The 27,456-nt window shown below is 41.4% G+C and overlaps 1 protein-coding gene across 1 annotated transcript; it reads left to right on the top strand.

The window, feature by feature from the left end:
* The first annotated feature begins 835 nt into the window (after positions 1 to 835).
* LOC115098949 (ADP-ribosylation factor-like protein 8B-A) lies at positions 836 to 26,377 on the top strand. Its single transcript, XM_029616096.1, has 7 exons — positions 836 to 1,145; positions 12,771 to 12,851; positions 22,771 to 22,844; positions 23,289 to 23,382; positions 24,480 to 24,547; positions 25,067 to 25,137; positions 25,749 to 26,377. The coding sequence occupies exons 1-7, from the start codon at positions 1,023 to 1,025 to the stop codon at positions 25,796 to 25,798; spliced, it is 561 nt and encodes a 186-aa protein (XP_029471956.1). The 5' UTR covers positions 836 to 1,022; the 3' UTR covers positions 25,799 to 26,377.
* The last annotated feature ends 1,079 nt before the right edge of the window (positions 26,378 to 27,456 follow it).

The raw sequence follows: 27,456 nt of genomic DNA, 5'->3' as shown, positions 1-27,456 counted from the left end.
CCATCCATTTTCTCTGTTTTTTCATGTTTCTCACTCCTCTCTCACACCATCTGTCCTCCCCCGCTCACTTACTCCCTTTCTCTCCTTCCCCCTTCCTTCCATCTCCTCTTCACTCACACTGCTTTCCTGTCCTCTTATCCCCTTCCCTTGTATATTACCCATTTCTTCTTCTCTCTTTTTCTCAGCCTCCTCCCATTCTCATGCACACTCTCTTCCCTTCCTCTCCCTCACACTGCCCCCCCCCCCCTCCTCCCTCACACACACACACATTTTTTGAAAAGTAAATCTTGCTCTGCGGGCAAAGCAAGTTGCTCTGCAAATCAAGTTTGGGCACCCTTGTGCCAACATAAAAATATTACTTTAAATTGTGATGCTTAAAACTGAAATATAACGTTTACGTCTTCACTTTATATTTCCATCTTTGCTCCACGTTAACCACCTTCACGTTTCAATCGATTTACAGTAAGATGCATGCCCTTACTCCCGATTTCATCCACTTCTCGAATGACTCATTGACAATGGAATTAGCTCACTGTGCTATCATCATTCGCTCAAATCTCACTGTAACAGACTCTTTTTTTCTTCAACTCTATGTTATTCTAAATTTAACTGGAAGCTACTACGCCCAAAACACAATTTGCCATTACCCGTATTATTTTCTGTAGCAGAAAAAAAAAAACCCTGCGAACCGCAAACTACAGGTCGCAAGCTAAACAAGCAAAACCAAAGAGCTGACACCCTGCTTGGGAAGAACTTCGTCCCCGCCCCGGGGAGGCACGTGACTGGAAGGCTGGCGAGGAGTAGTCACGGGCGTCACGTGCCTCGCTCCTTGGAACGCTCCGGCGCCCCGCGTGTCGGGTTTGTTGCAGTGTGACGTCACTCCCGTCATATGACCCGGGCCGGGCGGACGGTTTGGGGCTGCGCCGAGGTCCGGGAGCGGGCGGGTGGGGAAGTGGTGGCTGTGCTGTGTGTGTGAAGGGCCGGGCTTCTCTCCTGCTCGGTGGCGGTCGTGCGTTGCCGTCATGCTGGCGCTTATTAACAGGCTGCTAGACTGGTTCAAGTCGCTCTTTTGGAAGGAGGAGATGGAGCTGACCCTGGTCGGGCTGCAGTACTCGGGCAAGACGACGTTCGTCAACGTCATAGCGGTACAGTGCTCTCCCTACCCCGTCCCCCCCAGCCCTCCTCTCCCCTCTTTCCCTCCTTCCGTGTCTCTCGCGTTCCGGGTTTGTGCTGTGTCACCTGCCGCCCCGGCCTTCCCTCGCCAAGGCTTCTTGCCTGGCCGGGCGTCGGTTAACCTGTCCTGTGCGTTTTCTTCCCACATCCCAGCGCGCCCTCCCCCCTCCTAAAAGGAATATTCGTGTCCATAAGAAAAATATGTTGGTATTTCTCTGAAAAAAAACCTGCGATAGTCTTCTAATTACTCTTTGACTTCTCAAAACATGCAAATAATTTCAGATTTTGATTGTGGATTTTTTTTTTAATTGATCTGGGATCCTGGTTACAGTCTACATTGATTTGCAGAACTCTTACTAATCTGAGGTTTGGGTGAACTGATTTTGTCTTCCTTTCTCCCTCCCCTGAAGATCTGGATTTTAATTTTTTTTTTAAGCCTACCCTACGAAAAGAAGGATGTGTATGATATCCCCCTCCCCAACACATTTTCAGGACGGTGGGAGACCTGCCAAAACAGATTTGGCTTACCTCGTGCTGAAAATTTAAAAAACACCTGAAAACATTTATTCTAGTTGATTTCCGAGACTGGAGTACGTGGGCTATACATTTTTTTTTTTTTAGATCCATGCATATTTATTAAAAAAAAAAAAAAAAAAAAAAAAGCTTATTCTGCAGTCTCTCGGCAATGTGAGTACATAGTAACAAAAACGAATGAACTATGTACGTGTGCGGCTGGAAAGTAGTCTCCTTTAGATTTGGCTGGAACGTTTGGTCAGTAACAAAGCTGTACAAAATTGTATCCCTGACTTAGGACAAGGGCTTGGGGATCAATTATGCTGCAGTGAACTTGAGGAAGTGGAGTCCTAGGCTCTTGGTTTTATGACATACAGTATTAGAAATTAGCCAAAAAAAACCAACCAAGCAAACAACCCAAAGGCTTGTCAGCAGCCACTGGCCTGTCTGTCATATGATCTCTGTATAATCCCATCCCGTATGGCTAAACCCTCATCCTATCATGAGTTCTTGGGGAAACTTTAAATATAGATTTCTTAGCGTCCACTCAGATGAATTCAGAACAAGTGGGTTATGCATCTCCACCAGTAGATGGAGAAGGAGCAAACAGATGTCACAATACATATACCCCTGCAGTGACATCAGCCTGCCAGTATTCTCCATCTCCAGCAGATGGTGGATGTGCATCTCCTTACTGAGGATCGTTTCATTTTGAAAAAAAGGAGAATTAAGGATATTACATTCATCCCGCTCTCTTGCGGTGATACCAAAAGGTCCCTCCCCATTGGGAATTCCTGAGGTGATTTCTGTGGTCCCTCTGTCTTGGTCCAGTTGCTGTTTTTTTTAGCCTGCGTGGACTTAACTGATTAAGTGGCAGAAAGGCAGCAGGTGCAGGAAGCTGAGTGCAGTGGGACTGCAAATGCCCTCTTCCCCGAGACTGTCTCTGTGCTCAGCTAGGTAAGGCTGAGCTCAGGTAAGTTTAAAAATAAATATATTTACAGAGACATAAAAGCGCTTTGTAGTGTAGGGCTTTCTCCTTTTTTTTCTGTGCTAGATGCGCTGTTCCAATGTTTGTCTCACTTTGTGGGAGGTCAAGGGATGTGGGTAGTGGGTTGAGCAGACTCAGTAGGCTAGGCCCAGCTCTGAGGCTTTTTCGCTGTGTGGTAGGCCGCAATGGCATTTCGCATGCTTTCTTAGGCTACCCTGTACAGGATTGTTGGTTCAGCATGTCTGTCTAGCTGAGCGTCCAGTTTTTGGATGCTTAGTCGGGCCTTGTATTATGTGCATCTAAGTTAAGTGGTGCCGTAAGTGGCCACATACTTATCTGTGCACACAAGTTACATTGTGTGCTTAAATTGTTTTATGGTGCTTATTTTTTGGGACGCCTAGGTGTGAGATGCCTAATATTTGGACGTACAAAAAAAAAATAAAGCTAAAACTTTATGGATGCTTCAGCTGCTGCTCAAACGCACTGTCAGCCATAATGGTGCCTCTGCCTAAGAAGCTTAAGTACCTTTCTCTTTATTTAATTCTTTTCTATACTGACATTCATGATGCATGTCCTATCACATCGTTTCACATCGAACAAGGGTAAATTAACATTAACTTAATTGTAGCTAGGAAGCTACGATAATCATAGGTACTTAATCGTAGCTAGGAAGCTGTCATATTCAGGCATTTCAACCAGGAGTGCCCGCCAATTTGTGCCAGCATTGTTTGGAGGCTCAGGGAGAATTGCCTTCCTCTGATTTCACTAACCCTGGTTCTTCCCAGCCGGCTATAGGCCTGGGCACAGACTGCTCAGGTGGAGCACCTGATTTTGGAACTCCCCTAACTTGGTTCCTCAGCAGGGGACAGTAGCTTAGTGCGAACACCTCAAGTACCTTCTGTATTGGATTTTTCTACCTTTTCATGGGTAGAGGGATTGCAATCCTTCCTCCAGGTGCAATCTTCAGCCCTCTCTAATACTCCCAGAGGAGAATCATGGGTAGGAACCTTGCCAGGACCTACTGCAAGTACCATGCCAGAGTACTGCTAGAGCAGCAGCAGCACTTCCTGATGGAGATCCAGATGGCATGGATAATAATGCCGATCCAGACTCCTTGAGGATGGTGAAATTCCTCCAGGATTAGAACCATATAGAACTATGCTATGGTTCTTTCATAAAGATGATCTGCCAGCTCTGATTTCTCACACTTTGGAAATGCTCGGGGTTCTTGGGGCAGACACTGTGAGTGAGCCGAAGAAAAATCCCTTTTTTGTTTCCTTGCGTAAGACCTCTTGTTTTTCCCCCATGATGGAAGCCATTCAAGAATTAATTGATCTTGAATGGGGTGCCCAAGAGGCTAATTTCAAAGGGGGTTGGGTTTTGGAAGCCTATAACCTCTGGATCCAGTGGCATTTATGTTTTCTGAAGGTAGATGTGTAGTCTCCAAGCGGACCACTGTTCCCATGGAAGGAGGAGCAGCCTTGAAGGATGCTCATGATAGAAGCTGGAGACTATCCTTAAGCAAGCATTTGATGCAGTGGCAATGACCTTGCAGATCGCTTCTTGTTGTTCCCTGGTGGTCTCGATCTTGTTTGCTTCTCTCCAAGGAGGTCGATGACTCTGGGATGAACTCCAGGGCAGTTATGGAGCCAGCTGCTGCTTTCTAGGCATATGCAGACTGTGATTTGGTCCACTCTTCAGCCAGAGGAGTGGCTTCCATAGAAGCAGCCAGGTGTCTGTTATGGCTGAGAAACTGGTGGCCGATGCAACTTCCAAGGCTAACCTTACCAAATTGCCCTTTAAAAGGCTTGCTGCTATTTTGGAGCAAGTTGGAAAAATTGGCCAGTAAATGGGGCGAATCTCCCGTTCCTTGTTTGCCAGAGGGATAAGAAGCAGATGTTACACTCTTTTACCATGAAAGGTCGTACTAGGGGATCCAGGCATTTTAGTCTGTATAGAGGAACGACCCTTCAGAGAACTCGACCTTTTGATAGGTCTCAGTCCTTTTGTCCCCGACTGCCAAGAAGGGGCACGGGTTCGGGTAGTGTAACCTCCTGACCCTCCCAATGAAGGTTTGAAGACCCGCCCCGGTAACAGGAGATAGGGGGACGTCTCTTTCTCTTCTATCAGAGATGGGTTGAGATCATATCGGATCAATGGGTCCTGGAAGTGATACGGGATGGATATGTGCTGGAGTTTCACAGTGTTCCTTGGGATGTGTTCATGGTGTCGCTCTCCTACTCACTACAGAAGAAGCAGGCAGTGGAATTTATATTGGCAAGGCTCCTCAGTTTGAGGGCTGTGGTTCCAGTGCCCAAGTCTCAAGAAAATACAGGTCAATATTCCATTTTTCATTGTGCCCAAGAAGGAGGGCTCCTTTGATCCCATCCTGGATCTCAAAGGTGTCAACTGTCATCTGCGGGTGATGCATTTTCGCATGGAAACATTGTGCTCTGTAATAATGGCTGTTCAGTCGGGGGAATTTCTAACCTCTCTGGATCCGTCCAAGGCGTATCTTCATATTCCCATCCACCTAGAGCATCTGTGCTTTCTGCGGTTCGCAGTTCTGGAACGCTATTATCTACTCCTGGGGGAATTCTGTGCACAAAAACTTTAAATTCTGCAAACTTGATATTGGTCAAAATAACACAATTTACATGACAGTCTTTAAGTAATTACATTTTAAAGTAATACAGAAAATTATTACTTAAAGATGCAGAATTTCCCTAGAAATTCACTGTGTGTCCCTTCCACTCGCTCTCCCTACTCCCCTGGCCACTTTGCCCTCTCAAGCCCCAACTCCCACCTGCCAGTACCTTTAGGCTCAACTCCTTCCACTCTATCGCCAGTCCCAGAGTTTGACCCCATTCTCAGTACTTCCCCTCACACAGTCTCCCTCTGTCCCTCCCTCTCTCACATACATGCTCCCTCTCTGTAGTACACATACACACACCCTCATACAGGGCCCTCTTACATACACACCCACACAAGCTCCCTTTCTCACACATACATCCTCGCACGGGCTACCTATGTCTCTCTCTCAAGCATCCCTTCACACAGGTTCTGTCTCACACATACACATAAGAAATTGCCATGCTGGGGCAGACCAAGGGTCTATAAAGCCCAGCATCCTGTTTCCAACAGAGGCCAAACCAGGCCACCAGAACCTGGCAATTATCCAAACACTAAGAAGATCCCATGCTACTGATGCAATTAATAGCAGTGGCTATTCCCTAAGTAAACCTCCTCCAAGAACTTATCCAACCTTTTTTGAACCCAGCTACACTAACTGCACTAACCACATCCTCTGGCAACAAATTCTAGAGCTTTATTGTGCGTTGAGTGAAAAATAATTTTCTCCAATTAGTCTTAAATGTGCTACTTGCCAACTTCATGGAATTGCCCCCTAGTCCTTCTATTATTCGAAAGTGTAAATAACAGTCACATCTTCTCGTTCAAGACCTCTCATGGGCTTAAAGACCTCTATCATATCCCCCCTCAGCCGTCTCTTCTCCAAGCTGAACAGCCCTAACTTCTTCAGTCTTTCCTCATAGGGGAGCTGTTCCATCCCCTTTATCATTTTGGTTGCCCTTCTCTGTACCTTCTCCATCGCAACTATATCTGTTTTTGAGATGCGGCGACCAGAATTGTTCACAGTATTCAAGGTGTGGTCTCACCATAGAGCGATAGAGGCATTATGACATTTTCAGTTTTATTAACCATTTCCTTCCTAATAATTCCTAACATTCTGTTTGCTTTTTTGACTGCTGCAGCACACTGAGCCGACGATTTTAAAGTATTATCCACTATGATGCCTAGATCTCTTTCCTGGGTGGTAGCTCCTAATATGGAACCTAACATTGTGTAACTACAGCAAGGGTTATTTTTCCCTATATGCAACACCTGGTACTCGTCCACATTAAATTTCATCTGCCATTTGGATGCCCAATCTTCCAGTTTTGCAAGGTCCTCCTGTAATGTATCGCAGTCTGCTTGTGATTTAACTACTCTGAATAATTTTGTATCATCCACAAATTTGATAACCTCACTCGTCATATTCCTTTCCAGATCATATATATATATATATATATATATATATATATATATATTGAAAAGCACCGGTCCAAGTACAGATCCCTGAGGCACTCCACTGTTTACCCTTTTCCACTGAGAAAATTGACCATTTAATCCTACTCTCTGTTTCCTGTCTTTTTAACCCGTTTGAAATCCATGAAAGGACATCGCCTCCTATCCCATGACTTTTTAGTTTTCGTAGAAGCCTCTCATGAGGGACTTTATCAAACGCCTTCTGAAAATCCAAATACACTACATCTGCCGGTTCACCTTTATCCACATGTTTATTAACCCCTTCAAAAAAATGAAGCAGGTTTGTTAGGCAAGACTTCCCTTGGGTAAATCCATGTTGACTGTGTTTCATTAAATCATGTCTTTCTGTATGCTCTATGATTTTGATTTTTAGAATAGTTTCCACACAGGCTTTCACCCTCGCATACACACAAGCTCCCAATCTCTCTCACACATACACACTCCTTCACAATCTCCTCATATAGGCTCCCTCTCTCTGAAACCCACATTCAAGCATCTTGCCACCCCCCCCCTGCTCTCTTACCTCCCATGCTGTCTCTCACCCTCCCCTCTCTCACACCCCTCTCCCTCTCCTCTCTCACACACACACACACACACACACACACATATTCTCACTGGGGCCTTCCATTTTCGCCGCAAACAGCGCACCCGGGCCTTCATCTTTGCTGTGAGCGGATCGCATCCCGCGGCATACGCGGGCCTTCGTCTGCGCGCTCTATTCGTGGCATGCTGGGGTCTCCTCTGTTGTTTTCTGCGCAGGAGGGGAATTCTGCATTCCGCAGTAGCGCAGAATTCCCACAGGACTAATTATCAGTTTTGGGCCCTGCCCTTTGATCTGGTCACCGCCCCAAGGACTTTTTCCAAGGTGATGGTAGTGGCAGATACCATATTTGGGCGACTGGCTGATTTGAGCCAAGTCGCTGGAAGAGAGCTGCAGAATGACCTGCAAGGTGATCTCCCTGTTGCAGGAGCTCGGCTGGGTGGTGAACATGGCCAAGAGCAGTCTTCAGCTTGCTCAGTTGTTGGAATACCTCGGGGTTCGGTTGGACACGAGGCAGGGCAAGGTTTATCTGCTGGAAGCATGCATTCAGAAGTTAATGACACATAGCTCTGTCATTGAATACTCTGCACCCGACCGTATGGTCCTACCTGTAATAGCAGTGACCCTGGAGTGGTTCTGTCAGTGAGGGCACAGCGCTCCCTGCTGTTTTGGTGGAACCTGCAGTCTCAGGACTATTCGATTTGGCTCCTCCTGCCAATGGAAGTCTCCTCCCAACTGCAGTGGTGGCTGCAGGCTGATCATCTAAGGAAGAAAGTTTCCTTAGCACCACCAGACTGGCTAGTTCTGACAATAGATGCGAGCCTCCTTTGGATGGGGAGTTCACTGTCAGGAGCTGATGGCACAAGGGTGCTGGAATACAGAGGAGTCTTTCTGGAGTATCAATCAACTGGAAGCCAGAGTGGTCCGGTTGGCATGTTTGCAGATCAGCGACAGGCTGCAGGGTCGATCGGTTCGAGTAACGTCGGACAATGCAACCACTGTGCCTGACATCAATCGGCAGGGAGAAACCAAGAGCCAGTAAGTGTTGCAGGAAATAGATCAGCTTATGGGATGGGCAGAAGTGCATCTCCAGATCATCTGAGCCTCACGCACAGCAGGAAAAAACAATCTAAGAGCAGAATTTCTCAGCAAGGAGAGTCTGGACCCAGGAGAAGGGGGTCTTCTTAGATGAGGCGTTTCAGCTGATTCTGAATCGCTGGGGGGTCCCCCGTTACTAGGCCTCCTGGTGACTTCTCACATTGCGAAAGTTCTGCAATTCTTCAGTTGCAGGAGAGATCCGAAGTCGTCGGAGATCGATGCCCTAGTGCAGGAGTGGCCAGAAGACAAATTGCTGTATGTCTTTCTTCTATGGCCCATGTTGGGAAGATTGATCCAAAGGATTGAGTGCCACAGAGGGATGGTGCTCTTGCTTGTTCCAAATTGGCCCAGGAGGCCATGGTATGTGGACTTGCGGCAGCACCTGGGGTACTCTATCCTTTGACTTCTGGCACACAGGAACTTGCTAAGTCGGGGTCCAGTTCTTCATGAAGATCCAATTTAGTTTTGTCTTACAGTGTGGCCCTTGAGAGGGCTCGATTGCTGAAACATGGATACTCTGTGGCAGTAACTTCCACTTTACTTAGGGCTAGAAAGTTCTCCACTTCCTTGGCCTATGTGTGAGTTTGGTGAGTGTTTTGAGGCCTGGTGTGATGATCTAGGTACTCTTCCTCATTCAGTCAAGATTCTACTCATTTAGGAGCTTTTGCAGGATGGACTGAATAAAGATTTGGCCCTTAATTCCTTAAAGATGCAAGTACCTTGTCTGCTCATCCTAATATGGCCTATTTCCTGAAAGAAGTGAAACATATATTTTTATCCTCCCTTGCAGTTTCCAGTACCCTTATGGAGTTTTAATGTGGTCTTGGATTTTTTGGCGGGTCCTACTTTTCGAATGATGCATAGCCTATCCTTGTGGTTGCTGTCCTTTGACAACGTCCAAGCTGCAGGCCTTGTCTTACTGGGAGCCCTTCCTCCGGGTGACTCCAGGTGAGATACAACTGCATACTGTTCCTTCTTTTTTTTTACCAAAGGTGGAAACAGAATTTCACTTGAATTGGTCCATCTCCCTACCGTTTCTGGACGGAGTGAGAGATGTAGAGGAGTATTGTCTGGTGTGACCCTTGGATGTCAAAAGAAATATCCAGTATCTGGAGGTTACTGAGCCTTTATGGACAAACAGATCGCCTGTTCGTTCTTCACGGCAGTACTAAACAAGGAGAGCTGGCCTTGCGGGCTACAATAGCCCGCTGAATTAAGGACGTAGTCACGGCAGCATATGTTGTTGCTGGCAAGCTGTTACCTAGTCAGGTTAGGGCTCAGGCAGTGTCATGGGCGGAAATTAGGTTGCTGTCTCCCATTGACATTTGCCGAGCAGCAACGTGGTGGTCCTTGTACACCTTTTCCAGGTTTATCGTCTGGATATGCAGGCCTGAGAGGACACGGCCTTTGCCCGTGCAGTTTTGACAGGACCATGGGCAGCCTCCTGCCCATTCGGGAGTAGCTTGGGTACATCCCGCTTGTTCTGGATTTGTCTGACTGGACTCTTGAGACATGACTACTTACCTGATAATTTTCTTTTCTTTAGGACAGTCAGAATGAATCCAGCTGCCCAATGATTGTACCATGGTCCTCTTGTGTGACTGTGTTACAGGGATTACTTGTTACTCCAGGCCCTGGGTTAGTGCTAATACGATTCTTGTCTGAGCTCAGTGATGCTTGTTGGCTGAGTATTGACATGGTTATCTGTTTTCTTTCAAGTTTTTTGCTAGTCTGTCCACAGTTTGTTTTTGAAGAAAATACTGGCAGGCTGATGTCACTGCAGGGGTATATGTACTGTGACATCAGTTTGCTCCATCTCCATCTGCTGGTAGAGGTGAATAACCCACTTATTCGGGATTCATCTGACTGTCCTAAAGAAAGGGAACTTATCAGGTAAGTAGTAATTTCTAGGAACTGTTTTTGAGCCAGTAGGCAGCTTTTGTCTGATCACTATTCTGATTGCTGCATTATTATATTTTTTCAAGTGTTTTGTTTGTTTTCACATCTGAAGATTTGCATGTTTATAGTTATCTGTTTTGTGACACTGATTTCACAGTACTAACTGAAAAATTGTGATTAGTCCATAAGTAGGTTTTTGGTTTTTTTATGGCTGCAATAGTTATACATATTTTTTGTCACCTGCTGTGTATGATTTGTAAAGTGCATATGTACTTCCTATTTTTCCACTCAAAATGCTATATTAACCCTTTTAAGAATCACTTGAAATCCACTAAAATTGCCTTCGATAATTCTTTATATTTTAAGAGGTCATCATTATTATCTTGGTATTGTACGTTTTTTGTTTTTTTTGTTTTGTTTGTTGGTTTTTGTTTTTTTGGTGGATCTATGTGATTATTTGTTTGCTACTGTTTGGAAACTTGAAACATTACAAATGCTTTACTTTAGCTGCCCTGGTATCATAACTTGATTTGTAGTATGATGGGAAGTGCAGTTAGTTTTTGGAACTTGACATATAGCATATACTATACTGATTAGGTGTTCTCAGTGTTTCTTAAAATTTCCCTGTGAGAACTCCTTGCTCTATTGAATTTCATTATTTAATTAATGTGATGGTTTTAGAACTGCACTGTAACTGTATTTGGCAGTGTACATAGACAAGGTGTGCAGTAGGCCTGTTGTACAGTCCCTATAGTTTTTGTGTTGGGTAACTGTTTCATGCCATCTTCTTAAATCTTGAAGTGCCCATCCAGTCTTGGTAAAAAAAAATCTGTGCAGAGCTGGATTTAGGATTTGGGTGCCCGTAGGGGGTAGGAGACCCTGGAGATCAGATAATGATCTACCTTAACTCCCCTCCAGAGTACCATAGCAGTACCCCTTTGAAGTGGATTCCCAAACAGGCTCCTTCTTGGCACAGTTACACTCCTCTCTTTTGCCTAGGGATTTGGCTCCCTTGGCAATTGCTTATGTTGCCGATGCCTAAATCTGGGCCTGGTACAGAGGCTAGGAGCTGATTTAATTCGAATAGATGCAAAAGTATGAAGCTATAATGTATGTTAGCTTTACTGACTGCAAGTTTCAAACTTATGCCAAGTCAGTTGTTCTGCTTTATTTATTATGAAATGGGGAGACCATCTTTGATTGCTTGCATGCAGCTGTTTCTTGTCAGTTCATCTGCTTCTTTCCTAAACACAAGGTAGATTGTGCAACATACAGAGGGCCTTTAAAGGAGTACCCTTTTCCAAGCTTGTTCTTCATGTGGGCATCCTGTAACCATACAGACTGAATCCTCTTGTTGCCCTAAAGTTGTTCCTTTTTATAATAGGGGTAAGGTATTGTGAGGGGCATTAAAGCAAAAATATTCTGATAAAGATATTTTCCATATTTTAACTGCTACACCTTAGATTCCATCAACTAGAAAACCATCTTTTTCATGCTCTGGTTTCTTATCAAAATGTTAATTTTACAGTATCTTGCAAGTGGCCCTGACATCAGAATCACCTGCACTATTACTAACAGCCATGTATTAAGCTCATTAACTTGTGATATTTGCCTGTGTGTTAATGCTAATGAGCAAGCAAATGACCTCCAGTTTTAAAAAGCTGCAAACGGCCTCATTAAGTATTAATGTTGGATATGCTGTCCATTAAAACCTATAAGGATTAATGTGGACCACCTAAGACAATACAGTTAAATCAAATTAGCACCTCCAGGCCCACACCTTCCCCAGGGTTCACAGACAGGATATCTGTTTGATGACGGATATGAAGCTGGTAGTAAGTAAATCTACTGGAGCCATAAGCTTTGAGCTATGTGTTCAAAATTCATGGTGGTGTTAGAACTTATCTCCTACGTGTCAATCTTCTCCAAAGTTGGGATGTAGGGAAGAGGAGGGTTCCTTATGCTGGAGGGAGGAGTTAAAGCCCACAGACCTAATTTGAGTTTTGGGGTGAGGGTTTTCTCCCCTGTCTGGGCTAAATGAACTTTTTAACTATGGGCCTCTTAACACTAGGGAATCTGAAGGCTATATTGAGCGCACAGGTTACAAGGGGTGCAATCTAAATATATATATTTTTTTTACATCAGTGTGCAACATGTAGTAGTAATAAAGCGTGCTAAAAATGATGTGACTGCTTTTATCACATTTCTTAATATACAGGCCTCCTAATTTAAGAAAGCATTTAAAAAATGGATACTATGAATGAAATTTTAACTTAAAAGTTCTGGCATCCTGAATACTATATTTAAGTTGGTGCATGAACTGTTTCACTTTCCAGTGTGTGTGATGTTTAATAGTGTTGGTACTTTGTGTCATATAAAACCGTATGTATATTGATTTATGTGAAGAATTGATAACTATCAGTTTGATAGTATGTTTCTCTTTCTAAATAGTCGGGGCAGTTCACAGAAGACATGATTCCCACTGTAGGTTTCAATATGAGAAAAATAACAAAAGGAAACGTTACCATTAAGGTAAGTTTCTCTGAATGTTCCAAGCTCACTGCATGCAGCACATAAACAAAGTGTGTATACTAGGAAACCCAACATGTCAATGGATTTGGATGTACCTGCCTTTCAAATCAGAGTTCAAGACAAATTGCATTACAGGTACAATAGGTTTTACCTGCCTTACAAGGTTTATTGTCTTAAGGGCCAGATACATTTAAGGTTTTTCTTCCATTTTGTGTCTATGGGAAAAACCCTTAGTGAACCAGGTACTAAGTTTGTTCCTGGGACAATAGAAGGTGAAGGGACTTGCCCAAGTTCACAAGGAGCGTTGGTGGGAGAAGCAGGCTTTTTACCCCGGCTTGCCTGACTCTCAGCCTGCTGCTCTAATCACTAGACTGCTACTCCAGGGTAGAGCAAACTCTTAGCAGTCAAATATGCCCAAAAATTACATTGTCCATGGTGGATGCATTTTGATTCTCAAGCTTCATGTTCCTATTCTGCAGTTGGCCAAGCTTGCCCAGCTAAGACCTGAGTTGTCCTTAGCACAGTGGGTAGTGGTAAGGGTGATGGCAGTGTAGGCAGTCAGACTTTTATGTAGCTGATAAATGGGAGCTTATCCTTTAGTTAGAGTAGTGTAGGGGGGATAAGTAGTTAATTCTCTTTGCCCTTGTTGGTGAGATTCTGGCTTGAATAATTCCATAAGTCATTCTCTGTAGATAACAGTTTGGTTTAAAAAAATAATTTGGACCAGAAAATGGAGCAGGTATAAACTGAACAAGAGCTAAGATGTACGTGGACATGAAGCATCTCTGTGCAAGATCTCTATGCATGTTTATTGATATCCTGGATTAAGAAACACTTGCAATGGAGTAATAGGAAAGAAAATGTTTTTGGTTTTAGTTATATCTAACACTTTATTCCACTGATGCTCATTGTGACTTTGGACAAGTTGCTTCATTTTCAAAGCTTTTTCCCTAGACACAGAATTGGAGAAAAGCTTTAGTAAAGCAGGCCCTTAAATTGCGAGCTTTCTGGGGACAGTGCCTGCATGTAATCTGCTTTGAAATGGCTGAAAGGCAGAATATAAATCAGATAAATGATTCAGCTACCATGTAGGAAGTCAGTTCATGACAATAATAATCAGGCCAAAAAATATTTAGAAAAGTTAGCTGCCAGCCAAATGTTTTAGGTGTCATGAAAAGAAAAAAACTCTCTAATTTATCCTAGTTTTTGTTTGGGCTTGTATTTTCTATTCTGTTTTTTCTTTCTTGGTGCTCATTGAAGTGAGAAGTTTGAATTTAGTTTTCTTCTCTTTTTTTTTTTTTCTTCTTCCTCCTTTCCCTCACTACTTTCATCTTCCTCTTTGCAAAATCCTCCCCCTCCCCTCTGTTCTGAATCTTGGTCTCCCAAGCCCTGCACACCAGCAGTTTCTGTTCTCTGTGGCGCAGGATGTGTCCTCGGCCACAGCATTTTCTTCTGTTTCTCATTTCTAAAGCATATGCCAAGGAAGAAATGTTAGTGGCTTTTCAGCTTTTGCTTAAAATACCCATTATTTTTTACATTATTTTATTAGATTTTTAGCTGAACAAATCCAAGAAATATTTCTTGTTTGAAAAACAGCATCGAAATGAATAGCCTATCCAGAAAAAAATAACAAAAAAAGATATGTAAAGCTTCAAAGCTTATTTAGTTGTCAAAGATAAGGAGACCCAAATTCAGCAACAGAAGGCAACCTGTTTGATTATGAATTGTCTTTTTATTGTGAATCCCCATCAAACAATTGGATCGGAGTTTGTGGACTATAAGAATGAACACAATTAAAAAGGCAAACAAACAAGCCAAAAAAAAAAGATGGGGGTAATTTTCAAAAGAATTGTTGTGCTTTAAAATGGTTTTATGTGCATAAGTGGGCTTTTGAAAATTAAGCTATGTGCGCTACTTTTAAGCACATAAATCCTTTTGAAAATTGCCCCCACAGTATAGGAACTTTGTAAGTATCCTCCCATGACCCAGACACACAATCCTAGATAGAATAGAGAAAGAAGCAAGGGATACTACCAGTACTGGCTGAGTGCTCCAAAAGGTAGACCGCTGAGAGAGATCATGGGAAATATACCTGATCGGAAATTTTAACTGGAACAGAGCTCCCGTTTGCAACACTTCTGGACAAATACAAAGAAACTGCTTCCTTTTCCATTCAGTGGACTTGGCCATATCAGGGAAAGCTCTAATTTTGCACTCTAGGAAACTTGGCCATATCAGGGAAAGCTCTAATTTTGCACTCTAGGAAACTTGCATTTCTGTTATCTCAAAAATAATTTGAGAATCCAGCCCTTACTAAAATTCACAATTGGTATAGAAAATGAAATAGAATCCTCCCTCAGTTTCTCTGAAGCACTAGTCCAATCTGAAACATCAAAAGATGGCTGAGATGCGCTAAATGTAGTGTACTTTGATTTCAGCAAAGCCTTTGACATGGTTCTGCAAAGAAGACATAGATAAATTGAGTGCCCTTGGTATGGATCCTAGAGGACTGACTGGGTTAGAACCTGGCTGAGTAGGAGACAACAAAGGGTAGTGGTAAATGGAGCTTTCTCTGAGGAGGGGGGGTATTACTAGCAGTGTGTCTCGGGGATCGATCCTTGGACCGGTTTTTTGCGACATAATAGGGTTGTCGGGAAAGGTTTGTCTTTTTGCTGATAAAATCTGTAACAGGATGGGCAGCCAGGAAGGTGTGGAAAACATGAAGAGGGATCTATAAAAGCTTGAGGAATGGTCCAAGATCTGGCAGATAAGATTTAATGTTAAAAAGTGCAGAGTAATACATTTAGGATGCAAAAACCCAAGGAAAAGGTATAGTATTGGAGGTGAAATTCTTCTAAGCAGAAAGGAAGAGCAGGATTTGGGTGCGATTGTATCTGATAATCTTAAGGTGGATGAAACGACAGTAAAAGCCAGAAAGATGCTTGGCTGCATGATGGTCAGCAGAAAAAGGGAGGTGATATTGCTCCTGTATAGGTCCCTGGTGATACCTCATTTGAAATATTATGTACACTTCTGGAGATCACACCTTCAAAAGGATATAAACAGGATGGAGTCGGTCCAGAGGGTGGCTACTAAAATGGTCAGCAGTCTTTGTTCTACAGCATATGGTAATAGACTTAAAGATCTAAACATGTACACCATGGAGGAAAGGCGAGATAGGGGAGTTACAATAGAGACATTCAAATATCTGAAAGGTTTCCATCCACAGGAGCTGAGTATCTTTCACCAGAAAGGAAGCTCTAGAACAAGGGGTAATCTTAGGAAATATTTCTTTATAGAGAGGGTGGTGGGTGAGTGGAACAGCCTCCCAGTGGAGATAGTTGAGACAAAAACAGTATCTGAATTCAAGAAAGCAGGGGATCTCTAAGGAAGTGATGGGAATTATAAAGCTGAAATAACTGGATGGATGTGCAGACTAGATGGGCCATACAGTCTTTCTCTGTGTTCCATATCACTTAACCTATTTGAGTGACCCTGTACCAAAAAGAGTAATTTTAATGGAATGCCAGTCTCATGTGAGTGGAATTGTCAAACAGTGGGAAAAGCTCCTGAAAGCATTGTCGCAGGCACTAATTGTAAAAGAGGCCTCTCAAATTTCAGACAAGCTTTTAACTGATGCTTGTTCACTTATCGATTTTTTTTTTTTTTTTTTTTTTCATTTTTGTTTTGTTAAGCACCTGTTAACTTTTGTTTGTTTGTTATGCATGTTTTTCTTCATCAGTAAATTCTTCTTTTTATTTAGCTTTCTTTGGTCCAAGAGAATTCTGGTGCATGTTCTCCTGCCCATATTTGTACAGGGGGAATATTTGGCATTCTGTTAATGTAAAAGTATTATATGCCGATTCTAGTATATTTAACCACTTCAGTGTTAGAGAATAAGCTTTAGATAATATCTAACTACCACGTTACCTGTAGTATTGTGGATCAATGAAAAATAGTTTAGTCAGCAGCTCTGGATAAAAGCTTTTTTAATTAAGTGCTACTAATATATACAGTAATAAGACATACAATAAAGAGAGACAGGAGACAGAGTGCTACACAAAGCACCAGTATAAAACTCTCTCTCAAATGATTTTACTAATAAGACATTATATAGGATTTATTCTTGTACATTTCCAGCCCCTAAACTAGGTTACACAATTGTCAAAATTTTTATGATTGGCTTTTTACTACAAGACAATCTAATCCGAATGGCCATACGTTAATTTGCTCTTGCTCTATATGTAAATTCACTCTGTGTGCAAATGTTATCTGTGGGCCTGCAACTAGCTACAGTGCCAGCATGACCTGGGTGTTTTCTAAACATAACTTCTGGATCCCTGTGGCCCAGTATCTCTATCTAGAATCTCCCCTTCTTTGGCGTTTGCCTGTCTAGCAAAAGCGAAGCACAAAACTGAAGCATAAATGCTATAGAATACTTGCTAGTAATTATAAAGCCTCTAATGATTAAAAAAGAAATAGAACAAGAATGACTTATTGTGTGACGTCAAAAATGGTTTCATTGCCTCTTCACTGCTATTTATCATAAGTCATGTCTGCAGCACGACTATGAGCACCCACAGCAGTATCACTTGGTCAGGGACTGGTATTAGAACCAGAAAGGATGATTTCCATTTATTAATATCTCTAATATCTGTATGTAATTAGTTCTAGAGTATATTCTGTGCACATGAGAATAGTGGGAGTAGTGATCAGAATGCCTTCAGACACTTATTATATTTCATTCAGTAATTAGCATTTAGCACTTCAAGGATTTGACTATAATTGAAGAATTGGATGGGAGCGTACTTTTATAGGTTGTTATAAGTAAAGTTTTAATTTCCATCAGTGACTAGGCCCATTACATTTTAGAAAATCTCAGAAGCAATTAAGTAAAATAGGAAAACAAATCCTTTGTTTTTATGTATGCTGGAGAATATTTTATAAATCCAGAATTGGTCTTTAATGAAGTAGCTGTTAACCTGCTGCACGATGACTCAGGATCTAATTTATCTGATGATATGCCTTTTTTTCTACATATAGCTTGAAGGCTGGCTCAGTGGCAGTGATTCCCAGATCACTCTCTGCAGCAGGGGCTGGGGATGTTGTGTAGGCGGCATTCACAGCCCATGGGAACTGAGAAGTGGAATCTTGGCTGTAATTAAGGGTCTGGCTGGATTTAGAGCCCATGATAACGGGGGTCCAGAAGTAGCCCTGGTGCATGGTTCTTAGACTTAGGACCTTACTGCAATGACCAGCCTAAGAACAGGGGTAGGGCGGGGGGGGTGTCTATTAAAATAGTGGGGAAAAATCCCACTGCTTTGCTGCCAGAATCCCAACCCTGTGTCCGACCGAGCTTAGAAGTAAAAGGAAAAAAGTGGAGCTGCTAGGTTATATATTTGCATATAAAATATATATTCTGAGAGAAGGAAATAGGAGCCTCTTCTAGAGAATCTCCATGTAACCTAGAACAAATATTTTGCATTTTTTCACCCCTTTATTTATTTTATCTATATTCTGCCTTTTGACACTTCACCGTGGATTAATTCTGGTACTTTTAGGTATTTCCCTATTCCCAGAGGGCTTACAATTGAATTGAGAGAGGCTTGCAGCTACGGTAGTGTTCCAACACTTGTTAAACAGTGTTTCTCTCATGATAGAATGCTGACATGCCCTGATCACGTGACGGGACGAGGTTAAGATTGTTGGCGCCATTTCTGGGCCCAGCGCTAGAGGGCCCAGAAATGGTGCCACAGGCCCCATTGCAGGAACGTCTACTAATTTCTTAAATCTGATAGGTTCCAGGTCTCTGTGGTCTTACTAAGTTGTTTGTGTTTTTGTTTTGTTTTTTTATAAAAACTTTTGCATTGGAATTATCCCTTTATTTGACTTTTTTTTTTTTAATTCTGTACTTGAGGTTCAGGAACCCACACAGTCAATGATGGAGACTTGGATAACTGATTCCTAAAGAGCAGAACGATAGACTGTGGTTCCTATTGCCCATTATCCATACTCAATGTAGATATTAAAAGTTTTGCCATAGATGTTGGCCAATACATTGGCAGTTCTAATGCCCTCCCTGATTCACTATGATCAATTAGACTATATTTGCAATAGACTATCTTATACATTTGGCCAAAAGTGTAGCTCAGTAATCAGTGTTAGCAGTAGATGAAGAAAAAAGCCTTCAAAAGATGTCATTCAGATTTTTTGCTGATTAGGTTTAAATTCTGCCCAAATTCAGATTGTGGATTTAAAAAATATATATACATGTCCAAAAACTTGATAAGGTTGGCCCCTCTGGCCTCTGCATTGGCTATGGAGCAGCTGGCTATTTATTTCATTTAGGGAAAATCCTAATATTGCAAGCATTGTCATAGGGGGAGTTAGATCATAAAATCTTACTTTTTGTTAATGTGCTTTCTAACACTTTCAAAGCCTCTCTTCTCTTCCTAACTTCTTGAAATGCAGTCCTGTGCCTAAGGTATTAGGCTTCAAGATAAATATTGGAAAGACTGATTGAAGCTGTGAATATTAATTTGGATCTCCAAGCATTGAAGTCTTTACAAAAACTTATTTTAAGTGGGCAAATAAGTACATTAAATACTTGTGAATATAACTCTTACTGCTAACAGAAGTGCGTTTTATATATGAGGTGAATTATAAAAGTTTAAGTACTAACATTAAACAAGAAATAATAGGGTCCAATTCGATAATTGCTTGATTTAGCAGAATTGCTGTCATAAAAATGAATGTATTACCCAGGTTTCTATATTTATTTCAAGTACTTCCTATTTGTGTTCCTAAAAAGATCTTATGTCTTCAGAATTATGTATTTTGACGTATATGTTATAAAAGGAGACTTGAGTGTCCCATGCTTATTATATGGAGCATGCCAGTTACATCTGCTATTGAATGGAGAATTCGGAGAAGACGAAGCATGGATTAAAATTAAGCAATCACGAGTGGGACAGTTTCTGAATTCCAGTGAATTATGGGATGTATAAACGAGGAGCACTTAAATATACTGATTTTAAGTGAGGGATATGAGAGGCTCACTTTAGATTTTTATCAGGGAAGGGGGGGCAGGTCCCCCGGAATCACCATCTATGCTATTAACGTAAATGGAAGAAAGTACTAGTGGGAAAGACATTATCATTATAGTATATCTCTTTATCATAATAAATTCCGGTTTGGCTTGAACGCAGACTTCCGTAACTGGCATGCTAAGGGTATAGAGAGATGGGAGCATTTGTGGAATGTAGAAGGATTCCGTAGCTTTTTTGATCTACAGGAATGTTATAAACTATCAGATTCAGCTTTTTACGCATATATACAAATTTATAAATTTTGCGAAGCATAATAGCATAGCTAATCACCTTACACAAGGAGTCTCATTTATTTTGAAACAGTGTGCCGGAGATCCGATCCGCATATTTAAAATTTATACCATCTTAAATACAGATTTCCCCCCCCCCCCCCCCCCCCCCCCCCCCCAGTTAAACCTGCTTACATGAAAGCTTGGGAAGCTGACTTGGGGTATGAAATCACTCAGGATATGTGGTTGATATATATCAGACTACAAGGAAGGGATTTTTTATCAGCAACATTGAGAATGGGTATAAAACCCTTTATAGATGGTACATGACTCCTACACACTTGCATAAAATGAATATCCAGTGGTCTGATTATTGGAAGGGCTGCAGTCAGAAAGGGACTTTTTTTTTTTGGGTGGGAATGCCCTGCAGTTATAAAGCTCTGGGAAGGTGTATGTCGATGGTTGAAAGACATTATAACATCACCTATAGTGTTACAACCAGCATGCCCTGTTAAATGTAGATTATTTTAAGGAGACAAAATATGACAGTATGTTCGTTTCGTATGTACGGCTGCTAAATGTGAGATTACCAGGAAGTGGCGGGACTCCACATTTCCGCAATTAATTGACATCAAGGTGCGAATGGATAAAATATACTGACTCAGCAAAATAACTGCTTTCAAACATAAGTCATTGGGACATTTTGAGAAAATTTGGAGTGCATATGAACAATGGAGAAAAACATGATGCCTCATGTTATGGTGTTAGATATGCAGTAAATTTAACTATATCCGGCACTAAAGAGAATTTAGGGGGGGTTGGGGGGGAAGGAGGGGATAAAAGTCAGAAAATCACGATCAAACTTGTTGAGACTTTGTTTGAGACTTGATGTGATTTATGTACCACATGTGAATTTTTGCAATGTTTTTTTGTATTATTACAATGGAAAGTTTGATTAATAAAAATCTTTTTAATTTAAAGATTTTATCAGGGAAATCCTTAATTCTGACACACATTCAAAATAACTTGATGTTTTCTCCCCGGAATAAATTAAAAAATCTTCAGACAGTGTTAAATTTAGTGGCCTCAAGCAATGTGGATAGCTGGTGGGTAACAATACTTTACTTTACTCTGAAGGCTTATTGAGGCTGACAAAATGTACCACAAAAACACCAATATGCCTCCTATACAACTGATACACCATTTGTTAATGTTGCATCGTATGGAATTGCTGACTCTGTAAATTTGTTAATGTTTATACCCAATTATTTAACACAGTTCCTCTTAATTTCTCTCTCTCCTAGCTCTTCACTACCTTTCTCCTTCCCGCATCTCCTGCGCTTGCTGTCACCTGGCCCCCATCCTCTCCTCTTTCCTCCCTGCTCCACCTCCCCCCTCCCTGTTTTTTGTAATTTCTCCTTCTCGCTTTCCAAAGTTGATTGTAAACCGGCATGATATGTCCTATGAATGTCGGTATATTTTAAAAGCATTTAAATAAATAAAATAAATTTGCAGATTAAAGAAATTAAGGACACTCTCTTCTCAAAATGTTCTTCTAATTAGGGGAGCTGTGCTACCATTGTTAATCTACAAAGGGCTTGCTTTCGAGGTTTTGTGTATTATTGAGAGATTCAGGTACAGTTAAAACCGCACAGAGGGAGAGATGGGAAAGATCAGTGAGAACAAAACTGCAGATAGGGCTGTGCCAGTAAGTGTATTTGAAAATAAACAGACTGTTTAATGGTATTTTACTCCAGCTAGATTAAATAGGATGTCTAGTTAATGTCCCTGGCTATTCAGTTAGCTATTCAGCTGTCTTAAAGTTATCTGGCTATGTTAGCCAGGCAATGCTGAAAATCAGTGTTATCCAACTAACTTAGCCGCAGTGGCGTAACAAGGAGGGGGTAGAGGGGTCCAAAGCCGCTGGGGCTGTAAGGGGTGCCTGCAGTCTTATTTTTGTATTTTTTTCAGCAGCGCACAGCTAGAAGGTGAGAAGAGGGCTTTTATTTGAAATGTCTGTTTCTTTGACCTTAAGCATTTCTACAAGGAAGAGAATGGTGGTGATGGGAGGGGGCATCATAGCCCCTTGCTACGCCACTGCTTAGCCGGATAATGGTGCTTGCTGCAGAATGGCCCTGGACCACCCTTGACATGGCCAGAAAAATGCTGGGATTTCAAAATGTTGACAGTCTGAGTACCAATTTTAGTTACACATGTGCTGAATATGGACCCCTACGTAGCTACGTGTACCCACACAGAGGCCCAGTAGCTTTCTAAAAACCCATTTCTATACATAAAACACTTTAACATGCAGAAATGTTTTCTGAAAATGTCCCTCTATGGACAACTCTTCATGCTGCCTAACGTGCACTGCTGCTTTAATGTGGGTTGTGAGTTATTTAATTTAAAATATAAAGCGTTTTGGTTTTTTGGGGGTTTTTTTAATTCTCCATCTTTTTATTTCTGCCTTGAAATTCTTCCCCTTTTTATAACACTGATATGTAAATAATCCAGTTGGGCAGTTTGTGTTTGTGGTGGTGCTGGTTGGATATGATCCATGTGTACACAATAATATAAAAATCTTGCTTTGTGCATCTCCAGGTTTGGGACATTGGGGGCCAACCTAGGTTTCGAAGCATGTGGGAACGCTACTGCAGAGGAGTCAATGCAGTTGTGTAAGTCCTGTGGCTTACTTTTGCCTGTACCATTTTACAGACTGGGACCTCCCTCTGTTACTAGTCTAAACTAATACTGGCTCTGTTCACTGCTGATTTATCATACATTTTTCACTGTAGAATGTTTTTGCCAGAAAGTTCATATGAATTTTTTTTTTTTTTTTTGTACAATCAAGTCCATTTTAATTTCTCTCCAAATCAGTATTGGAGCATTTACATAGGGAAGACCTTCTCAGGAGTGTGTTTCTGTTCATATGTGTGTGTTAATGTAGAAGCAGTTTTCAAAGAGTGACTACATATAATATTTGGTTAAATGTTTGGAGATGTTTTGACCACATTTACTAACAAATATAATGTTTCTTCATAATGAGAACACCTTTCTTCATTTGGAAATAAATGATGAGTTTATAATAATGCTTCCAATTGTTTTTGGTTCACCATTAGGTATATGGTTGATGCAGCAGACTTGGAGAAAGTGGAAGTTTCCAGGAATGAATTACACCAGTTACTAGACAAGCCTCAGTTGCATGGAATTCCAGTGAGTTTCAACCTACTTGCAATGAATGCAAATACCACTGCCACCAAGCTTTGTAGTGATCCAGTCTCCAAAACTAGTTGGCTGCTGTTGGAAACATCCAGCTACTTCATGGTCACAACTCTTAACATCAGAGGGATGGCTGCCTTAGGTTTTCAAGTGGGGCTACCATACAACCCTAGCATCTGTGAGCAGTGGGACAACTGGATGATTTAGACAGCCTCACTAGCTTTTGCTGGCTACTTGGGTAGAAAGACATGGAAGGGGACACCTGGATGTTTGGATTCGTAAGAACCAAAGTAGAAGATGACTACAAATACCTGGGATGGTCTAGCAGTGGAGGCCAACACTGTAATGGAATTTTAAACATGCTTGGGCAGGCATTGAGAGCTGTGGTAGCAATAGCGTTAAGATGTCTCGGGGGGGGGGGGAAGGCATAGGGACAGGGAACAGGTATTAGTTTGTGTGGGAATGTATCTGCTAATTTACTTAGCGATAAAGAACCAGAGAGGCCTGTCCAGTCTTTATCTGCCATTATCTACTATGTTACTATATAATGCAGCACATGGAGATAAGGATTCAAAGAACTGACTAGTATGGGCTGCTGCTCTGCAGAGGACCTGGGTTCAGTTCCTGGGTCAGGTCTTCTGCTTCCTAGGTTGTGCCAAAGCTGGGGACGAGGAACTATGCAACAGCAACACCTAATGGCAGACATAAAGCCCGTGACTGCAGTGTTCCAGAAAGTCCCCAGCTGAGGACGGTCACTGCAATGACTGAGGGAGCAGGAGGAAGAATGAACATTTGATGCAGATTGGATTTTCCAGGATATTGTTTCATTGTGGTAAAACATGAAAACAATTGAATTTAACAGCTTCTTATCCCATATTTTATCAGTTGTCCAAGGTTTAACTCTATTTGTTTGCGTTGAGTGCTACTGCTGCAAGTCCACTTAGCCCTGAGATTCAGTTCCATAGATTTTCAATTGCTGTGTTCGTGAATGGTTATCATTTTGTAAGTTATTGCATATGCTTTTTTTATTAGCAATTCTCATGAAATTTTTTTTAATTATGATCCATTCTTATTGCAAATATTTCTGCTAGGTATTAGTCCTTGGAAATAAGAGAGATCTTCCTAATGCACTTGATGAAAAGCAGCTAATTGAAAAACTGTAAGTACTTCATCTGGACTGGAAATCATGAACCTCAGTAAGATCCACAAATTCCTGTTTGTTTTGTTTTTATCTCTGAGAAATGTGTCTGCCTGCCTATGACACTGTCAAACTACTGAATGTATTTATATGTATAAAAATGCATGTTTGTGAGCTCATTATAAGAATGGGGGGAGGGGGGTCTACTTGTCTATAAACATTCAATTTGTAATTTATTATTACTTTTTATACATTTCCAGTTTCAGGCTGAAGCAGCATGCTAACTTCCAGCATCTAATTGTCTGAACTTAAATGATCTATTACCAGCTTTATAGCCAAAATGTTAATAGGTTGCTGCACTGGGTGGATCATTTGTTTTGCACTCTGCTTTGCTCCAGAATGAGATATTTGATATTCAACAAATTCCAGGATTTTCAAGTCTTTTAAGTATGTCAATACACACATCAGTACCTGATGGAAATCCACATTATTTCTATCTAATTTCCATTTCTACAGTAACGAAATTATTCCTTTTTCTAGAAATCTTTCAGCTATTCAGGACAGAGAAATTTGCTGCTATTCTATTTCATGTAAACAGAAGGATAATATAGGTAAGAAATGTATTATAATGTTGTATTAGCTATGCATTTGCTGCTTTAAACCGGCTCATTCATTTAGTATAATGTAACACACCCTGCTTCTCCTGCAGCAGCCCCAGGCTCTGTGATTGTTACCCCCCATCTCCTGCATGGAAGCACATACCCCCAAGGATTTGTTTATTTTCTTCCATGGTGTGTTTGGGTTGTAAGGCTATTTTTTTTTTTTTTTTTTGTCTAGCTGGCAATTTCCTTCTCTTTATGTGCTTTTGGAACTAGGGCTAGGATCTGGCAACATGAGTTTTCATTTACAACTGCCCAGGGGGGTTCCCCTATCTAATATCCTCCTCCTCAACTTGTGTTGAGAAAAGTCATTGCAGTGATGGTCCTGGGCCAGGGCTGTGTACCAGGGCTCCTTATGGGCCCAGAATTTGGCCACCAGTCAATCACTCTTGCGCAATAACCTTGATTCCCTCCCTCAGCATCCCCAGTACCAGCTGACCTGGGGAATGGAAGACCCACCTCGAGGATTGAACTTGGGAGTCTTGCGCATAGCAGAAGTCACCGGGCAGGCCCAGTATGTTTAAGCTTTGTAGTGATGTGTGTAATTTTTTTGTGCTTTTCAGACATAACCTTACAGTGGCTTATTCAACACTCCAAATCAAGACACTATTGAAGATCTAGTAACTTTACTGCCTCGAGCACATCAAGCCTGGCCAGATAATTGGCGGAAAAAAAAAAGAAAGGGAATGAAGTCAAACACTACCAAGACTCATACCTCACCAGATGTTGTTGAAAAGAACTTCAATTGATCATTTGTGTCTTTTTTTTTTTTTTTTTTTCTTTTTTTTTAAACAGTATCTGTTCTTTATCGCCTTAATAGGACAGAAAAATAACTCGTTTTTCTGAGCCAGAAATTTTTCCAGCGAAAGCATATGCATGTATTATGTCTAGTGTATAGTACTTTTGCCTTCTGATGTGGAATAAATTTCATAATGGAAATTTAATATAGCTTACCAAATATTTTACTGCAGAGACAATATATAACCATATGCACAAAGACATCCGTGGTTATGTTGCTCTTTTAAGTTGCTCTTTCAGTGCCAACTTGAAAGTTCTCTTCAAATGTTAAGAAATTTTTGAGAATGTGATTACACCTTAATGTATTATAAATGTCAGAGTCCTGTCAATTGCCTTCTATTTGTAGCCTCATCTCATAATATCCCTCCAGAATAAAGTGGGTTACTCTTGTGTATGTCTGTAAATTTGGTTTCTCTTTTTCCTTAATTTTACAAATCCACTCATTGCCAAAAAAAAAGTCCTAGTATTTGTGCTTTTTCACAAGTACATACTACATTGCAGTTCTAGGAAGAAAGTAGGAATTTGGATTTGTCTGATCCCCTGTAACAGTGCAACATTGTATGCTAATGAATTGTGAAATTATACAGCTCTTGAGTGTCCCTTTTTATATAGTCTAAAGCAGTGACTTTCTAATAGTAGCTCTGGAAATGTACATTTTTTTGGATGGGAAGAGGGGGGGCTATTGGAGAATCTAGATCAAGGGTGGACAATTCCTGTATTGAAGGGCCACCAACCAGTCAGATTTTATGGATGATATTAAAAAATATGTATGAGGTGTATTTGCATGCTTACTGCCTCAGTTGTATGCAGAAATAATTCATGTATATTCATTAGTGATATCTTATGCACCTGATTAATTGGTGGCCCTCGAAGTGAAATTTCCCCCTCTAATCTGTATGATACAGTATGTAATTCTGAGCACATGCAGCGGTGTACTGCTATTGTATCACTTCTAAAGCACTACTAGGCCTATGCAGCACTATACAGTTACACATTAGAGACTGTCCTCTTCCATGGAGCTTACATTCTGGTCAGGACAAACATACATTACAAACAAGATTATGGAAGTGCATTTATTGTAGAAAAGTGGTTAGGATTTAAAAGTATCTTTGCAAATGTGAGTGTGTTAAACTGGATTTGAATATGGCCAGAGAGGGAACATGAGGTACTAACTTAGGAAGCCTATTCCAAACCCATGGTGTAGCAAACTGAAAGTATGGAAGTGGGAGTTGGTGGAAGAAAAATGCATGCATATGAGCGACTTGCTGGATGAACAGAGTTCACGAAGAAGGGTGCAGGGAAAGAGAACATAAGTAATTAGGAGTTACAAAGTGAATGTATTTATAGGTGCATAAGAGGCTAGAACTGGGTGCGGAAGCAGACAGGGAAGCCAGCGTAGCAACTTGAGAAGGGGGGGTGATGAAGGGAGGAAAGCTGTGCAGCTGAATTTTTAAATAGACAACACTGGAGAAA

Source organism: Rhinatrema bivittatum, chromosome 9 (assembly GCF_901001135.1).
Source record: "Rhinatrema bivittatum chromosome 9, aRhiBiv1.1, whole genome shotgun sequence".
Classification (NCBI taxonomy): domain Eukaryota; kingdom Metazoa; phylum Chordata; class Amphibia; order Gymnophiona; family Rhinatrematidae; genus Rhinatrema; species Rhinatrema bivittatum.
This window is presented reverse-complemented; position numbering and strand designations above follow the sequence as displayed.